Below are 18,990 nucleotides of genomic sequence, written 5' to 3' on the forward strand. Positions count from 1 at the left end.
AGCTCTATGCAACCATTATGGATCAGGAATATTTAAGAGGCACAGGCATCATCTTTCCAGCCTTCACTGGGAGCTTTTAAAATGAATTAGCTCAGAGCCACGGAGCAAAAACAACGTCGGCTCTCTCAGTTTCTGCTGCAGCGGAGCGTTCAGCCCGGGCACCCCGCAGGACGCGGCCGTGGCACCCAGCCCAGCACAGAGCTGCCCTGGGACAGCACCCGCAGGGCTGGAGCACCAGGACACCCCCGGGGTAGATAAAGCCAGGCCTAAAAAGGAAAAAATAAGCCACCTGAGTGTGATGAAATATTTTGCTATGGAGAAGATTTGCTGTAAATCGTGCTGTGAGAACATGTCTCGCCTGTGATTTATCCAAGCTTCATGTGCAGTGGCACTCTGGCTGCTGGCACCCGACTTCACCTGTTACCAGTTTGTGAAGCACAGAGTCTGAAAGGATTTTGCTTTACTAGACACAATGTTATTAAAGATTTATCAACAGCACCACAGCAGAAAGTTTTTCCTTGTGACAACAGTGTAAAGTGGCCTGTGCTCCAAAATAGCAAGGGCAGCTCAGGATTCCCCCAAAATGTTCTTTTATGCCAAAGCAATGGGACTGAATTAACTGGAGCAGTGTTGCTGCATAGCTATCTCATCTCCTGCCTCTGATTTATTTCTTTCATTTGGCTCTAATAGCATCTCTATGCAGTGGGTGAGATGAAGATAGAAAATTACCCCCTCCCGTGAATCCTATAATTTTGTAGTTTCATCAGGCTGTTGTTTCACTCATATCCAAACCTTGGTGATGCCCTGATGCTCTGCTCTGGTCCCTTCACCTGGCGCCTGGCACAAGGCTGCTCCTGCAGGGGCAGAGGGTTGGGGCACAGCCTCCACTGGGAGCTGCTCCTCTCCCCAAAGGGCCACAGAGCAGCGGCAAGGAGGGGAGCCCAGTTCCCACTCACCAGGGAGGCAGTCCACAGAAGGGCACAGGATGAAGAGGATCTCTGCTCCTGATGAAGTTATCTCAGAGATCCTCCTCCATGACCACTCAGGCCCTGTTCAACAGAACCCAGTGCCAAGCTCTGGGGCTCCTCTTGTCCCCAGAGAGTTTTGTAGCAGCAGATGCAATCCTGGCTCTGGGTTAGTGACTCTACCTAAGGTTTCAAGTTGTGTCAGGGGAGATTTAGATTTGATATTAGGAAATATTTCTTCATGGAAAGGGCTGTCCAGCCCTGGCATGGGCTGCCCGGGACAGTGGTGAAGTCACCATTCCTGCAAGTGTTTAAAAAACGTGGATATGGCACTTTAGGACATGGTTTAATGGTGAACATGGTGGTGGTGCCAGATCAGCCTCAATTGTATTAAGAGCTCTTTTCCAACCTGAACAATTCTATGATCCCATGATTATCCTGCTACAGCAACAAGTTCCTTTGGCGGGATGCTCAACACTCCTCATAGAGGCACCCATGCCAGCAGTTCCCCCTTACCCAAAGGAACAGGCCAGTAACAAAATGAAGTCCCCTTTTGGGTGGCCCAAGTAGCACTTCAAATGAACTGTGTGTCAAAGTCCTTTTACTGGTGCACCTCCAAGGCTTCATGGGCAGTGACCCTTGGAACTCCCAAAACGACACAAAATCAAGGATTAACCCAAAGACACCCAGTCTTTGAACTGATGAGCCCTGTTTAACTCCAGACCCCTAAACAAGCTAAGCAGAAAAACTGCAATTTTGAAATCAGGTGAAAAGGTTAAAAATCCTGGTGCAAATAGCCAGAAAAATTTAACCATGAGAGGCAAGAGCCCAGGAGGGGTCGGTCAGCAGCCACAGGAGGGCAACAACCCAGGGGTGGTTCTGCAAGGAAGAGCAGTGCATTAATTACAGGAAAAACAGCAGCATTCTTCTCCCAGATTTTATTTCAATTTAATTGACAGCTTCACCCCATTAAAAAAAAGAAATACATTAATTTCTAAAGGAGGTACATCCAGAGAAATTAATACAGGACACAGGCCCTGTGAAGTGCAGCAAACTGATTCTTGCCAGCACAGCCAAGGCATGGCATAACATGGAGTAACATCTGTGCACACAGAATGGCAGGGAAAAGCATCCACAATGGCACATTTTGATCAAATATGTTTTCAATTTATTACAATATGAGAAAAATAACAACAATTGAAAGAAACAAAAGGAATAACTTTGTCTTGGCAAAGGCACTTGTAACTGCAAACTCCATCCAGCAGCTGTAAAGCAGCCCAGTGCATCCCAGAATGAATCATCACTTCATTCCCATTCCAGCCCATCAGGCACATCATCCTTCACCAAGTCCTTTAAATAGCAGTCTGGCTTTAAAGAGAATTGTGCAAATTCTTTGTAGGATCTATCACTTTGCTTCCCAGCTCTCTGCACACAGATGGTCCTGTACTCAGCCTTGAACATTTCCATGGCTCAGGCCAGTACCTGCTTAGCTCCTGGACAATTCCTGCCTCCAGCATGGCAGCCACAGTGTTCACCAGGAGGGTCTCCACCCTTGGCATGGAACCACCTATGACCCAGCCAGGACAACCTCCCTGCACAAAGTGTGAACCATGTTTATAAATTAGTTACCAACACAGTTTCAGCAGCAAAGGCCAAGCTGTTCTTGACTTGCCAGGGAAACCAGAATTCTGCAGCTAAACAGCTTCATCCAAGACCCTGCTTGATTTATTCCCAAGTCTGTAACACTGTTTGCCTAAAAGGACCTGACTCCATGCAGGTGCACATGTGCTTCCTCCAGGAGCTGAAAGTGGAATTATCACTGTGCTCCATATGTGCTCCAGCTGGTGCACATGCCAACTGTATAGGCAGCCTGACATTCATTGTTCATATTAATAACTGGCACTAACGAAAGAACAAATTGTTTTCTATTCTTTGCTGTTAGGTCCTTTAACACTAGGATGAACCCAGACTCACTTTTTCTTCCTCCTTCCAGCTCTAACCCTTGGCATAGCTCATTCTGGATCACTTTTTCCCTGAGAGATATCCTCATCTCAAGCAACCTCAGGAAGGGAGGAAAATGTAGCCCTAGCCATAGTAAAATTTCCTGTACCATACTGGGAAAGAATTCTTCCCCCAGCCCTGGCACAGGTTGCCCAGAGAAGCTGCTGCTGCCCCATCCCTGCAAGTGTCCTTTCAAAGCTCTCTAGTAGTTTAATATTTTCTTATATTGTGATGCCCAAAGTGCCCCCAGCACTGGAGCTGAGGCCGCCCCAGCGCAGAGCAGAGAGGGACAATCCCCTCCCTGGCCCAGCTGCCCATGCTGGGCCCGGTGCCCCCACAACAGGGATGTTCCCCCTGGCTGCCAGGCTGGGCTGACTCATAGCCAACTTTCCATCCACTAGGATTCCCAGGTCCCTTTGCATGGTGCTGCTCTCTAGCATCTCATTCCCCAGCCTGTCCCTACATCCAGGGTTGCACCATCCCAAGTGCACAATCTGGTACTTTCCCTCGTAGAACTTTACTGGGTTGGTGATTGTCCAGCCCTCCCATGTGTCCAGGTCTCTCTGCAGTCTCCCTTTACTTCACTGGGAAAGGGAAAGCTAAATGAATCTGGAACATTTTCTTGGTAGTCTGAAGTGCTTCAGGTCAGACATTCCACTGCCTGAAAGAGCCCATGGGCTGGGAAGCAGCCTGCAACAGCTCCAGGGCATTCAAACCAGGGCCAGCAGCTGTGGCAGACTGGGAACAAGGCAGACTGGGATGAGGCACCAACTGGGAATCAGAAGACACAATGAATACGAGGCACACATCAAGGGAACTGGCGCCCTTAAACTTTTTCCAGGTGCCAGTGCACCTGAGCTCAGGCAGTGACTATAAAGGGTCTAGACAAAACAGTTCTGAGATGGAGATCCATTTCTTAGTAAGGACTTTGAGTGCATGTGTTTAAGTTCTTTTCTTAAATTAATTCTCACAAAAGGAAAGCCAGAGTTCTTCAAACAGTTGTGATCCTTCATTCCAGTATAGAAAACACATATGCAAACATGGCTTCAGACCCATGCGCACTTAAGAGATCATTTTAAAGCTTATAATAAAAATATTTTTTATACAAACAATAAATACTTCAAGCATTTACAAAAATAAATGGTCCATTCCCATAAAGAAGGACATTTATGGCTGAAATTTCGAATACATCTGGAGGCAAGGCAATTATTGATTAAGCTAGTTACTAAAATCTTTGGTATGAGTTCAGGACATTTTTATCCACTGTTGGCTTCCTTTGGTGTACTGTACAGACAAGCAAAGAGACAGCTTTTCCTTAATTTCTTGACATGTCTTCCAAATACAACATACAAATATTTCTAACATGTCCTCCTATGATAATAGGAGAAAAACCCAAGATTCTCCTGGCTCTTCCTATGACTTGCGTTTCTAAAATGGAATGATGAGAGGAAAAAGAGAAAGTGAACACAGTTAGATTTCATTTTATCTAGGAAGCAGCATCTGCAAAAAATAAAAACCAATCAAAAATAACTCTAGAAGAAAGCCCATTTCCTTCAATTTGTAGAAATCAACTGCCAAGAGAGGTGAACAAGGAATCTGTTCAGATTCGTTGCTGCAAGCTGAGACAGGAAGAGGAGATTGATCAGCTGGGGAAGGGGGCAGCCTCACCCCTGGGCACAGCACTGGAGGGTGTGGAGCCAGTGTGGACTGTCAGGGGGCAGTCAGGGCTCACACCCAGAGCCAGCAGCGGGGGGCAGCTGTAGCTGCTGGGACTCAGCCAATCCAGCCAGCAGCCCCCAGCCCCGGCCAGGCTTCCACCAGCCCCCAAGGGCTGTGGGAGCCAGGAGGGTTTGGGTGTGTCCCATGACTGCTGGAATCATGACCCATTGCCATAGCAACAGGAGTTCACATGACTACTGCATTTAAAAAGTGCCCCTGTTTGTGGCATCTGGAGGCAAAACATCCATTATTTATAGCTCAGCATGTTTGCTGTGCAATTTGTATCCGGAGCTCATTAATGAGTGATGAAACCTTGACCCCCCCTGTTAGGGAGCCTGTCAGATGAGGAGCCCAGCTCGTTGCACCCCTGCTGAGGGAAGGCAGGCAGGAGAAGCCCCTGAGCAGCTCACCTGAGTTACAGCAGTACCAGACAAGGGCCAGCCCTGCAGCCACGCTGAAACACGCCAGGAAGAACACCGGGCCTACAGAAAATGGCAAGAAAACACATTGAGACAGAGCAGGGCACCAGAAGTTTAGCTCAGCTCACAAATCACCAATTGCTATCAATATGCATAATTAAGCATATTCAAATGAAGCTAACACATTCACAATTCTGTATGTTCTGTAGCTAATGTACTGTAGCTAATGTACTGAAGCACATTTATTAGGCTGCAATTAATTTTTACTACAGTTGCTCTGCCACCATTCCCTGTTCCCCTCTGCTCATCTACCAGCTACAGACTATGGCATTTAAGGAAAAGTTTCCCAACCAAATCTCCTGGAAACTGCCTGCCTGGAATCACACAGAGTTTAATGGTGATGGTCAGTACTGATGTTCAATAAAACCTTTCTAATTCATACTCATCCACTGACAAAACAGCATTAAGATTTACATCTGCTTCTTTATTACCTAATACTCTATTTGTAGTTACTATCTCACTACAAACAGAGACACAATTAAACTACACATCTACTTGTAGATACAATTAAGCTACACCTATCAATTTAAGGTCAAGTGTACTGCCTCAACAAATTCCTGGAGCTGACTGCGTGGACAAGGACACTGGAGAAACACCACAGGAGCACAGATTTGGTTGCTCTTTGGCATGTAACCTCCCAAGGAGGGTGGCTGGAGGCCAAACAATCTCTAGTCTGAGGCCAGGTCAGAAAAAAAAAAAGTAATAAGTAAAAAAAACAAACAACAAAAAAAACCCCTACTACTTCATTTTCTTATTTCCAAACACTTTCTCTGTTCATCCTGTACTGTTATGCTGCAGACAGCATCAGCAATGTGTAAACTCTGAACAGCAATTTGGTTCAATATTCACAGAAACACCACCACCACAGACAAAAATACACATTGAGTTAAAAAGTGTTTCATATTTCAGTTTTTTCTCAGGAAACTGCAAAAAAAGGCATAATTCACAGAAGGTGTTTTGAATCTCTCATTATTGTATCTAAATCTCGAAATAAAATACTGAACTTAAATGACATAATAGTTCATTATAAATGGTGAGAATTCTTCATCGTTATTTGAGATCTTCCTTTTCAAAATATCTTACCATGAAAAAAATATTTGTAATCTGGCACTGAACAGAGGAAGGTGAAACTAATTAATATGTTTTCCTAAGGAAAATATATTTAAGCTTTTCCTGCCTTTTCATCATTGCTTTCAAATGACTTGTAGTTAAATTGAGAGCTTAAAAAAAAATTGAAAAAAATTCAAAGCCAGATCAAAAAGTTATTGATGGCTTTATGCAAAATGAATAGACCTTACTGTTCAGGCCTTGAAGAAATCACAGGAAATTAAGAGCTTAGCTGTTTTAGTGTAAGTAATACCATTGTAAATATTGATTAAACTCTACAGTCTCTTCAATTTCCTGGCACTGGTTTCCTCGACAGTAACTCAGTACATTTTCCTCCATTAATTCTACTTAACTTGTGACAGTAAACACATCATAAGCCAAAGTAGTTGCTATATACAGTGCAAATTACATGATATAATAAATTGCATCATAATCTGCAAAGCCATTCCATCCGGTGACACTGTATGATTTATTTACCCCTGTCATTTAGCATATATTGCTCCTTGTCAGTGTCTATCTCTGTGGGATCTGGGGTTTCTAGAAATAAAAGCAATACATGAAAAGTTAGTACTCAGCTCAAGCAAACAAACAAACATAATCAGCACATGCAAAATGGTGCAAAACACTGTATTTCAGAAAAATATCCAATATTGACATAAAGCATTAACCCCTCCAATGGTAAACCATTGCTAGAGTTAAAGCTGGACTGACCAAAAGACACAGGCATAGAGTCATCTGAATGCAACTACAAATAGCTGCAGCCCCACCTCTGATCAGCCTAAGCACTGACCACATAAGTAACATTACACTTTTTTCCTAAGTTAGGAAAGCAGGAGATCATCCTTCACAATACCAGCAGTTTTCATTGTAATACACAGAAACTCTTTGTTAACAGATGCACTAATCTCAAAACATCTCTACAATTTAATGTATCACCATTCTTTGTTCTTGAGCAAATCTCCGGGCATTGATGTATTTAGCAAGTAAAGCACATAGAAAGAACTTCTTGGTGTAGATTATTTACTAAATGCAGGTCTCAGCTGAAGGCATTCTTTAAAACTCTGTGGGTTCTACATGTTAACATTTGGCACAAGTAATTTCAGCCTCTATCTTTCTGCAAATTCTAGTAGAAAAGGAGGCTGGCCATAGGACAAGGTGTTCAGTAGTTTCCAGCCTGGGCAGAAAGACCCTTTCAGAGCTGCCTTTGCCACACAGATTTGGAGATTAAGCTGTCTGCAGAAGGGGGATGCACAGCTGTCACCAGACATGGCAGAAGAGTGACTTTTCATAACACATCACTGATCTGCAACACTGTTTTAGCCAAAGCTTTCTGTAGTCATGCAATCACAGAATCATAAAGGTTGGCAAAGACCTCTATGATCACCAAGTCCAACTGTCAAAGGGCTAGGAGGGTTAAAAAAGGAAAGGAAAAAAAGTAAGAGTTCTGAATCTGGCTGTCAATGAGGAAGAAGAGACTGGTTTCAGCTGCTCTCCTTCTCTCACACGACAGCAGGATGCAGGAGAGGTGCCTCGGAAACTGCCCAGTCCGCCCAGGCAGGCACAGGGGAACATCCATCCCCCTGCTAAAGGATATCCCTCTCTGCGGGGGGACAGGGCATGGCCTGGAGCAGGACAGAAGCATCTGTGCCCTCTGCTGTGAAGCCTGAGAGCCACCAGAGCAGCAAGGATTGCTGCAAAGCTCCCAGAAGCTTGGTGGGCCCCTAGCAGCCTCACCCAGCCTGCCCCTGTGAGGAGCTGATGTCCTTCCCAGAAATGACAACTAGGAAATCCTCACACTGCACAGGAGAGCACAGACAAATCTCTGCCACTTCTATCGCTGCATGGGGCTGATCCAAGCCTTTATCCTGCAAGTCCATGTCAGCATGGAGAGAAATAAAAACATTTTCTGAGTCCCTTGGAAACACCCATTTCCTTCAACAGCTCTGAGGCTGCCCATACCATGTGCCTTACCTCCCCTCTAGTGGGAATGTTCAGACATTACCAGACACTTCATTGGCAATTTACACTTCAGGCAAAGAAATTTTGTTCTAGCATGAATTTTAAAGCTGTTTTAAAAATGAAAAAGAAGTATTTGAAAGGATTTCCTCTGCTGAAAAAATCTGTCATATGCATAGCTGCATGTAATCTATTACAGAACTACGGAGTTCATCCATGAACCATCCATGGTTCATCCATGTCCTCACTGATAATTTCTCCAGCTGTTTGTAATGCTGCTTGTTTCAGCTCAGCCTGCATTTAGAAGAAAAGCCCCATGTTAGTGATTCTTCATATTTACAAATTCTAGTGGCAGTTCTGTAAATGCTTTGTGCTAAATTTAACAACTACTGCTAAGAGCATTATAGAATGATAGCATGGTTTGTGTTGGAAGGGACCCTGAAAACCACCCAGTTCCAACCTCCTGTCATGAGCAGGGACATCCTCTGCTGACCAGAGTGCTCAGGACCCCATAGATTTTGGCCTGTAACACCCCTTGAGCACTTCCAAGAAGTAAAATTCGAGTAACAAATTGTGCGTGTTGGAGGTCTGAAGGATAATGCCTTTAATATTGAAAATGTCCAAGTTCACTTAAAGGAAAAGTTACTCCTCATATTGACAAAAGGAGCTTTTCCTGAAGCATAAAGGTGTTTGCAGTTTTAGCTTCAAAAGCTGCACAGATGTTTCTTGACCATTCAATCCAGAATGCAGACATTTGTTTTAATTACAGAACTCTAGGAAGCAGCAAGCATATTAACACAATCATCTAAATATTTATTTCTTAGGTCAACAGAAAGAAACTGCTGAATCTCAGCACACAGTAAAGTTTTAACTCTGTTCTTTAAATTATCCTTATCCTTCTGAGGATGGTAACATAAAGGAGTGTGCCAAGATAACAGAGAATTTAATGACTTTTCATGTTTACTGAAGTCAGCAGTTTGCAGCAGCAGCAAAACTGGTTTTGGGTGCCACAAGGAGCTGTATGTTTAATGTGAAGCACTTCTAGCACAGATATTTGCTATGCAGAGTCTGAACATGAGAAACCCTCACCCTGCCTACTCATGGCTACCTGAGGAAAGCTCAGAGCCACCACATAAATCATGTGCAAGGATGAGCACGTTTCTGCTCTAGATAAAAGTGAAAACATCCCACAGACCCTATCCAAGTCTCCTTGTAATGATACATTTTCAAAAATGGCTTGTAGAATATGCTACTGAACATCTAAAAAGCTTTAACTCTTAAACATCAAAACAGTCTTGAAATTTTTCTTCTTAGTGATTACACCAAGACTTCTCAAACTGCTCTTAATTCATAAAGGCTATCTGCTAACTGCTAGTCAGCCTGGCAGAAAAACTTGTTTCTTGACCTCTACCAAAGTAAAAATGATAGATCCAAGACAATTTGATTGAAGAGCCTGTTCTCCAAAGTGCACAACTCCTGCAAGGTGAACATCAGACCAAAGCATTGCCTCCAAGCTGCTGCGAGGCTCAGTCAGTTGGGACTGGGGCTCATCTGAGACTCTGAGACAGGATGGGCCCAGACTTCCCCAGTTCAAAAGGGGTCAGGTATGGATGTGGGGTAACTCTGCAGCCTCCCCATGCAGGCAGGAAAACGGTCCTCCACCAGTTTGTGCAGGGTAGATACAAATTACTTCTTTCAAAATGAAAGACAAAATGAAGGAAATTACAATTTTACATCACAAAATCCCCTTATAGCTTTTGGAAAACTCAAGTCAGATGGAATTAAGGTATACCCCAAAAATTATTTAAGTAACTTATTTATTTGTATTATTTATAATCTGTTTAGGTTGTTTGAATGACCTACACTGCATCTAAAATTAGGTTTTGTAATACGCTGGTGAGGAAATCCACAACTCAATCAACTTACAAATCAACTTACTCAAGATTTTCCTGCTTGGCAGGTCATTAAACAGCTGTTCAGCATTGATCTGCAGAGCCCTGTAAAACTCCTGACAGTGTCTGTCTCCTTTCTTTTGGAGGTGTTTTAGCAGATCTGAGAGCCTGGTGTGGAGTGATGCTTTTGGGTTCCTGAACTGCAAGAGAAAAGTGCTCATCAGAAAAGAGATTAAAACAGAAGAGACATTAAAAGATCAATTTTACATCACTATGCCAGTTATGCAGCTTCTTTATAGAGCTTCTTTGATATTTACTAAAAGAATTTGCCAAAAAGGGAAACATAAAAAGGACATACATGCAGTGCACAGCCCTGAGCTCCATGTGGTCAGCAGAATCTGATGAAGAGCAGTTTGTCTCTGCCTCTCCTTCTGCTTTTTTCTGTCCCAATCAAATGAAAGACACTCTGCATTTGACATCTTCCCTGCATCCAAGCTGATATGGTACTTGCTATTGTACAGTTTAATTCTGGCAGCTGTAGATAGAATATTTCAGCAAATCTTATCATGTGAAATAAAGTTTGATGCTTCCAAGTTTGCTCTTAGCTGCCTAGTAAGGATCCTCTAAAAGGCACTTTATACTGCTTATCCTGGTCCCAGTACTGGAGTGTTCATCATCCCAAGATTTCATACTTCATGAGGTTTTTTTGTTTCCAGCCAATTAACTGCTGTACACCCACTTCAACAGGCACAAATCCCCATTACTCAGGTTGGCAAAGAGTTGCGGTGGGAAATACATTTTTTCTGTAGTGCTAAATGTGATGAGTATTAGCAGACCTTACAAAGAGAAGGAAAATGCATCTCTAGCTTTACACATCAAACCATTTTCAGTTTATTGCAAAAAAAATCCAAATCCATTCTCAGCAAAACACCATATTTCATAGCAGCACAGTGGAAAACCTTTGTAGCATACTGAGTTGGGAACAATTGCTGCTTGAGGGGGACAAGAATGCCACAGATTTTACACAATACTTCTTATTCTGACAAAATTCCCACAAGGTCTTCCAGATACAACTGAGATTATAAGCTTCCTAAACATTCAATAGAGTTGACACAAACTTGCCTGAATCTATTAAAAAGCAGTTCATTTCTGCCTAAGTGCAGAAGTCACAAATCATGTTTCAGATGCTTTATGGGTTTATTTTGAAACTCTTGAGGGAAGTGGCAAGACTGGCTCAGTAAATGATCTAGCTCTGCTCTACACCACAAAACACTATTTGTCTCCATGAAGTTTGATTCTGGTAGAATTGGACCTATTTTTCCTCATGTTCAAATAATGATACACCAAAACTCTTTGCAGACACGAAGCCAGCAGAGGGTAAGCACAAACTATTGTAAGTAGGACTGTGGAAGCTCTTAGCTGACTTTAATTTTGTCTCCACACAAGATTAGAAGGTTTTTTCTCCCCAAAAAGAGCTACTCATTTTTGAAAGCTTCACTTCAGGGAGAGTGGCCTTCCTCCATACATGGTGGCACCACCGCAAGATATTATTAACTCCACCCACTTCCCACAGCTCCACACTTACTAATGGGACTAACACCCCCCACTTCTCCACCAATACTTAAAATTATTAATTTGTTACCAAAACTGATTGAGCTAATATAGATGATTTTGTGGGCAGAGATGGATGCAGCACAGACCATCTGGTGTGCCACTCCACACCAGCTCATGGGAGGAGACAGGCATGTCAGGCATGCGGTCACAGGATGGGTGCCCTCCTGCCCAAGGACTGGCTGCCCCTGATCATGGCAGGCACCGTGGCATTAAACTGCTGTTGAAGAGAGCATTCTCTCCCATGACCACTTGGCACAGGGAACGTGCCAGCCCTGTGACTGCTCCTCTTGCATGAGATGCCAGACATAAGTGGTCAGCAAGCAGGAGGTGAGGCAGGCTGGCTGCATGTGGCACCAAGAGTTGTGTCAGGAAGAGGGCAGCTGGGGTAGTGAAGCAATACAGCAGTCAGAGACACAGCAAAACTCCTCAAATTACCTTTTCTGCTTCTTCATTGGTAAGAATTTGGGGATAGACTCTGTTGAGCTGAAGAACTATTTTATCAACCACTTGCTCATTCAGTCGGCTAGTGCTTGTAAGGAAATACATGTCATGCTGCAGCCGATGGCAATACGACTTGTCTAAAGATAAAATAACATAGCAGAAACCAATGCAGTTAATTAATAAGCCATTTTAAAATTCCATACATTTCATTTTACTACCACTGATTAAATAGCTCAAATAAAATTATCCCCACCACCTAATATTAGCAAGCTGAACTATCTGTTAGGGAAACATAACACTGCCACGTGCTTTCAAAGACTCATCCACTTGAAATTACACAAATCAGAACTTCTGGCTGGCCACTCCTACTGCCTCTCTCCTTCCAAAGGGAGAAGGCTATGAATCATTTAGAAGTCAAGTTCTGATGGATATTTAATCAAATACAGCCTAAAGTTAATGAATTACTGCAGATAAATACTCTATCACTTATGAAATCAGATTATGACATTTAAGGCACCTGCAAGATGCTTCTCCCATCCAGTGTGACCCTCCCATTCTGCTCCTGGAAATAATAAGGCTCATAAAAAAACTTATCATACATCACCATAAGGTGCCAGACTGTCTGCTAGAGCACCTGCAGAAAAAGCATCAGGGACACCCTTTCTTAAGTTCTTCAAACAGGGAGCTTGTCAGACACAATTCCCAACAGAGGAAGGGATGTGCCAGACCCTGGCAGCAGCCAGAACGTTGGACAAACCCATATAAAGCACTGTGCTTGATGTGCCTGTGCTGAGGTGTGTGGCCCTGAAAGCTGTCACTAGCCACTGGCACAACACAAACTGGAACTTTCAAGTTACACTGGTTGCTAAAAACCCCCTTGTAATTTTGTTTCTGCTTAACTATTTTTAGCATAAAACCCTCATGTTGCTTTCTGTACAAGAAACATCAAACAGGATTTTGTTTGTCACAGTCCCCTGCGTACATTTCTTCTTCGTGATCTACTTTCACTGCCTTTCTGGATAAAGCCACAGGGCCCTAAGGAGTTGCACTGCCACTTCATATTTATCACAGTAAATTAATAAGTACAGCTGCATTTCAAGGCCGAGATCAGCCCTTCCCTGCCCCGCTGCAACACACAAGCACTCTCATCCACACCCAGGTCCTGGGAGCTGCCAACCACCTTTAGTCAGGCAGGTACACCCTCCCAATTCATAAGTCCAATAATATTTACATAAGGACTCTGGACACTGTCTCTGACACCACTGTATCTTTATTATGGTTTCATCTTTGGTTTGTTTTCCCCTTAAAAGCCTTCTTAAGTTTATCAAGGAAACAAACAGGATCATTAAGGAGATAAATTTAAATACAATAGACATGAAAACCGGTGCAGCTCTCTGACGTTCCCTGGAAAACACAGAACTTGCAAACATCCGTTCCAGAAAGCTCCGTGGTGTCTCCTGTGCAGTGCAAACATGAGTTGCTACTCACTGTAAAACTCCTGGGTGATTTTCATAAATATACAGAAAAGCTGGCAACTAAAGCCTGGAAGGTTTGGATCTGATGATCAAACCATTTGTACATGTCGATAAGAACTCCTTTCAGAAGCATTTCAGGAAGAGGAAAAAGTCTCTCTCAACAAAATGTTAGCTTAACACTAATTTAGTTTTGCCTCTTCCCTTTCAAGATCACAAGAAAGGAATGCCAAGGATTTAAGACTGGCTGCAGAGAAATGGTCTTGAGAACACCAGATAGCACTGGTTACCAAACGCACCCACGAAGAGCAACTGGTCTGTTCCTCTGGGCTGAGAGGATGACAGAGAGGTGAAAAACAAGATGCCACCCTCCTCTGCTACTGTCACCCACTGCCATGTGCTACTGGCAAGTTACCAGAAGTCAAGGGACTCTGACAGCAAGTCAAGAGAATCACAGAATCATTTAGGTTGGAAAAGAACCTTAAGACTTTTGAGTCCAACCATCAATCCAGTACCATCACCATGTTCAGGACTAAACCATGTCATGGAATGCCACATCCATATGTTTCTTGAACATTTCCAGGGACGATGACTGCCATGGGCAGCCTGTACCAGGCATGGGCAACCCCTACCAGGCCTGGGCAATCCTTTCAATGAACAGATTTTCCTTAATACACAACCTAAACCTCCCCACGTGCAACCTGAGACTGTTACCTCTCATCTTGTCACTTGGTGCTTGGGAGGAGACTGACACCCACCTGGCTACACCCACCCGTCAGGGAATTGCAGACTTCAACAACTGCAGTGAGCAAAATATTAAAAAGCATTTGATACTAGAGTGCGACATTAGGTTACACACAGTCCCAATCCTCCAAGATCCGTAAGACGGCTAACACAGCCGGAGTCACCAGGAAAACTAACCTGTGTGCTCCCCAGGTGCACAATCCCAGCGAGCTGGATGGAGGCTGGGAGCAAACAGCAGACTCCGCCGCCACACAGCAGGCAGCCGGCGTGCCAGGGCGTGAAACGTGGCACGGCCCGGCTACCCCGGGCACGCCAGGCCGGGGCTCCGCACGGCCCTGCGGCCCCGAGCCCCGCGCCCGGCCCCGCCCCGCCCGCCGTCCCGCGGCCCGCCCGTGCTGGGCCCGGCAGCGCTGCCCGGGCCGGGCCGGGCCGGGCCGTGTCCCGGGGCGCTCAGTCCGCCCCACGGCCGGGCCGCGGCCGCGCACCGAACCGCCGGGGCCACCGCGCTGGCGGGGCCACTGCGGGGCGCGGCGACACCGCGACATCGGCGCTGCGGCCCCGGAGGCTCCGCCGGGCCTGGGAGCGCCGCGGCCCTCGCCAAGCCACCGAGGATCCCCGGACCCTGCCCGTCCCGCACTCACCGGCCATGGCAGCCCCGGCCCCGCCCGGCCCGCGGGCTGCGGCCTTCGCACGGCGGCCTTCGGCCTTCCTGCCAGGCCGGGCCGGGCTGGGGCGGGGCGGCCAGCGCTGGGCACCGCCTCCCGGGCCCGGAGGCGGCGGGGGAAGCGCTGAGCGGGGGAAGCGGAGCGCAGGGCCGGGGGCAGCCGGGGCGGGGGTAGCGCGGAGCGGGGGAAGCGGAGCGCAGGGCCGGGGGCAGCCGGGGCGGGGGAAGCGCGGAGCGGGGGAAGCGGAGCGCAGGGCCGGGGGCAGCCGGGGCGGGGGTAGCGCGGAGCGGGGGAAGCGGAGCGCAGGGCCGGGGGCAGCCGGGGCGGGGGTAGCGCGGAGCGGGGGAAGCGGAGCGCAGGGCCGGGGGCAGCCGGGGCGGTAGCGGGGCAGTTTTCCCTGAGCCCACACCGGCGTTTCCATCGCCTTGACCTCCGAGGTAAAACATTTCTTCAAATGTCTGTGCTCACCAGTCCGTCCTGTGTAGAAGCATGAATTTACACTTGCACAGCCACAAGTTTTTAAACAATTAATGCATGATTGGTAAACCCGCGATTTCCTTTTCCAGAAGAAATTACAGTGTCCAAAATACCATGTCTGCATCTTCACAACATCCATGCAGAATTTATATTTTCCTTGTGCTGCAGCACAACGCACATTTAAGTGCAGCTGGACACGTAAGGTGCATTGGGCAGGTAGTGACTCAAGCCCAAGGAGGAGGGACAATTTAGCTCATAGAAAAAGTTTCAGTGAAGCATGTAATTAGTTGGGATAGTTAACTTTCTGAGTGAAAAAATACAAGCAAATCTGTGGATGTAAAACCTGCTGTTTGAACCAGATTTCATCAACAATTAATTACCTAGCAAGGAATGGAAGAGAATATGCCTTACTAGGGATAAATGCTGCAGAGGATTGAAGCATTATCAATTGCTGTGACATTCATGGTGCATATCCTTGAGAAGATTAGTAGAGTATATACATCCTGAGTTTATCCTATTTGCCCTCCAGAATCCAGATCATCCTAACAGCACGAAAATACGTTTTAAAATTATTATTATTATTATTATTATTATTATTATTATTATTGCCCATGGAGACCTTGATCATATCTGCATTGGTGTGATTTTTGGCAATGTATTTTAGTAAAGAAACAGAAATCTTGGGAAAAGTAACTTGGAATTTTGTAATTTCTTTTGTGATATATTTTAACATGATTTGGGATGGGGCTGAGCTACCTGGTACAGCGGAAAGCGCCCCTGCCCATGGCAGGGGTTTGGAACAAAATTATCTTTAAGGTCCCTTCCATTCCAAACCATTCTTGTATTCTACGATTCACTTCCATATGCATATTAAAACATTAGAGCAAGAGGGGTTGCCTAATACTAAGCAGCAGTGGGAGAATGCCATGCTGAGGATTTGTTTTTATCACCCCTTTATACCTCTGTGAATTCACTGCATTTTGTGCTCTACTAAAAAGTTTCCCTGGAAACTTTTAGAAATTTTAGAAGTTTTAAATTTAAAAGCTTTTAGAACTTTTGAAACTACTAGAATCTAAACCACTAAACAGAAAACCTGGTCATCTTAGTGCGATATGGACTGAAATCTCTAATATAAATCTACATGTTTTTCAGCACACAGTGATTCAAAGCAAAGTGAGTGAAGTGGAAACGAAAATCAATCCCTCAGGAATGCTGCGATGTACAGTGCCGCACTGCCTGGAGATATTTTTGTCCCGCAGACTCAGATAAATCCCCAAGAAGCAGAGGTTAAACATATCTGCTCTCATGGCGGTGGCACGCAAGATCTCTGCGGCAGGATCGCGGTCAGGCTCGCTTTGCATGCAGGCCTGGCGGAGCCCCCAGCAGAGGCGGCGGCAGGATCGCTGTCAGGCTCGCTTTGCAGGCAGGCCTGGCGGAGCCCTCAGCAGAGGCGGCGGCAGGATCGCTGTCAGGCTCGCTTTGCAGGCAGGCCTGGCGGAGCCCCCAGCAGAGGCGGCGGCAGGATCGCTGTCAGGCTCGCTTTGCAGGCAGGCCTGGCGGAGCCCTCAGCAGAGGCGGCGGCAGGATCGCTGTCAGGCTCGCTTTGCAGGCAGGCCTGGCGGAGCCCTCAGCAGAGGCCGCGGCCGTGCCCGCGCTCCTCGGGAGGGAAGGGGGGGCTGGGCCGGTCCCAGCGCCCCCAGCGGTGACAGCCCCGCCCCGCGACAGCCGCACGCACAGCCGGGCCGGGAGGCGGCACCGCCCGCCTGACAGAGCCCAGAGCCCTTCCAAAACCCGCGTTCACTTCAGAGCTCTGCCTCCGCACTCAGCGGCCGTGCGAAGTGATCTGCACAACGTTCCTTTTCCCAGCAGACTGATTTCCTGCTTAGCTAATCTCAAAAGCCTGTTTCCTCCCGCTAAAGAGACCGAGTTGTTTATTTAAGCGAACTATTTTACTTGCTAAATAACACCCTTGTCCTGGCAACATTATCGTGTAGTGTTCTATCTGTTAACTGTTGGATCACAATATGCTTTGTTGTTTTCCCACCGCCAGAGGACTGAATCTCTTTAGCAACAAATTAAATCTAGATAGCGCAAGCAGTTCCTCTAACAGTCTTTCTTTGTGCTTAAGAAAATAACAATCAAGTGTTTCTTAAAAAGGTCAGATAGCGCACTAGGCTCCCTTCAGTAAGTTTCAGTCAATAATTTACAAAAAGAAGTTCTAAGAAGGGGGGAAAACGTGAAGGCAGTGACGGGTTGGCCACTCCCGTCAGAGCCACTGCCCCTCTGTCTCTGAACTCCTGTTCCCGCAGATTTGCACCTTTCAGACCCTTGTTTTGCCCAAATTCCTCGCTACGAATGTGCACTTACAGCTTCTGTAGAACATCATCCATGGGTTTCGGGGTGGGTGTGTGCCGTGCCCGGCACACGTCCCACGCGGGGCGGCCGCAGTGCGATTCTCCTTGGTGGGATAAGCGGAGGTCACGGGCAACTTGGAGAAGCGAAAGTAAAACAGGGAGGGAGCGAGTCCAGTTGTGACAGCCGGCAGAGCTCCGCCGGCAGCGGGGGGCGGCTGCTCCTCTGCGCCTGGGAGGCAGCAGCAATTTGCTGATGATTTAAGGGGACGTATAATTAGCTCTGAAAACCAAGATGTTTGTTTGCTCAGAGTTATGAAGGCTTTTTGTGTGTATGCTAATAATTTCTAGAGTTGCTTTGCACATAAAATGAGTTATTTTCCAGTATTATTTATATAGTCAGAGTATGATTATTCGTATGATTACTTTGTTGGCTAGAAGGAGATGAAGAAAAGAATTATCTGACTCCAAACACAAAAGCAGAAGCTGTGCTGCAAATTCCCAGCTCTTTATTCCTAACCAGTTAAGCCAAACCGTGAAATGGGAACAGAACTGACTTGGATGAAACTTCCCCCAGAGGGTGCTGGCAGTGCCCAGGCTGCCCAGGGAATGGGCACGGCCCCGAGGCTGCCGGAGCTGCAGGAGCCTTTGGGCAGCACTGCCAGGGATGGACAGGGTGGGGTTGTTGGGGGTTCTGGAAGGGCCAGGGGCTGGACTGGATGATCCCTCAGGGTCCATTTCAGCTCAGGATATTCTATGATAGCCTGGAGCATCCACAGGTCTGGAAACCCCTGGTCAGTTGTAAGTTCCTGTATACTCACCCTGTACCTGGTGAATTACACAGCCCTGGTTCTGCTCTATGCTACCCTATCATTGGAAATTTTAACAGCATAAGTGAAACAAGAAGATGATGCAGATAATGAAAAAATTGTGTATCTCAGTCCTGGCACAAGGGAATAATGGGCATGTAGAATAAGTGTATAGTGATCACAAATAGTCCTGGTAAATACTGCACAGATTCTGGAGAATGAACCAGCTTCACAAACATGTTCAATACTGCACTTGGCTCCTTATCTAAAGCACAAATCAAATTGTACCCATGAAAAA

At 46.0% G+C, this 18,990-nt stretch overlaps 1 protein-coding gene across 3 annotated transcripts; it reads right to left on the reverse strand.

Moving 5' to 3' along the window:
• Positions 1–3,160: 3,160 nt before the first annotated feature.
• CARD19 (caspase recruitment domain family member 19) lies at positions 3,161–17,974 on the reverse strand. Of its 3 annotated transcripts, none has more exons than XM_054280813.1 (6): positions 17,900–17,974; positions 12,169–12,311; positions 10,166–10,319; positions 6,749–6,808; positions 5,096–5,167; positions 3,161–4,394 (listed from the first exon to the last, which is right to left on the reverse strand). In XM_054280813.1, exons 1-6 carry the CDS (start codon positions 17,916–17,918, stop codon positions 4,282–4,284), a joined length of 561 nt encoding a protein of 186 aa, XP_054136788.1. In that variant the 5' UTR covers positions 17,919–17,974; the 3' UTR covers positions 3,161–4,281. The 3 variants fall into 3 exon arrangements, with proteins under 3 accessions (XP_054136788.1, XP_054136789.1, XP_054136790.1); XM_054280814.1 differs by lacking the exon at positions 17,900–17,974 and adding an exon at positions 15,032–15,094; XM_054280815.1 differs by lacking the exon at positions 6,749–6,808.
• Positions 17,975–18,990: the final 1,016 nt, after the last annotated feature.

The sequence above is a fragment of the Melozone crissalis genome, unplaced genomic scaffold (assembly GCF_028551555.1).
Source record: "Melozone crissalis strain CALT ecotype California unplaced genomic scaffold, PUWL_Pcris_2 ptg000029l_1, whole genome shotgun sequence".
Classification (NCBI taxonomy): Eukaryota; Metazoa; Chordata; class Aves; order Passeriformes; family Passerellidae; genus Melozone; species Melozone crissalis.

Bases quoted from the DNA above. Each gene is read 5' to 3' on its own strand.
- CARD19 (XM_054280813.1), bottom strand. The intron at 6,809-10,165 runs GTAAGTTGATTT...TTTTATTTCTAG, and splicing joins GCCAAGCAGGAAAATCTTGA to AAACCCCAGATCCCACAGAG. The intron at 5,168-6,748 runs GTAAATAAATCA...CATTTTCTGTAG, and splicing joins ATATATGCTAAATGACAGGG to GCCCGGTGTTCTTCCTGGCG.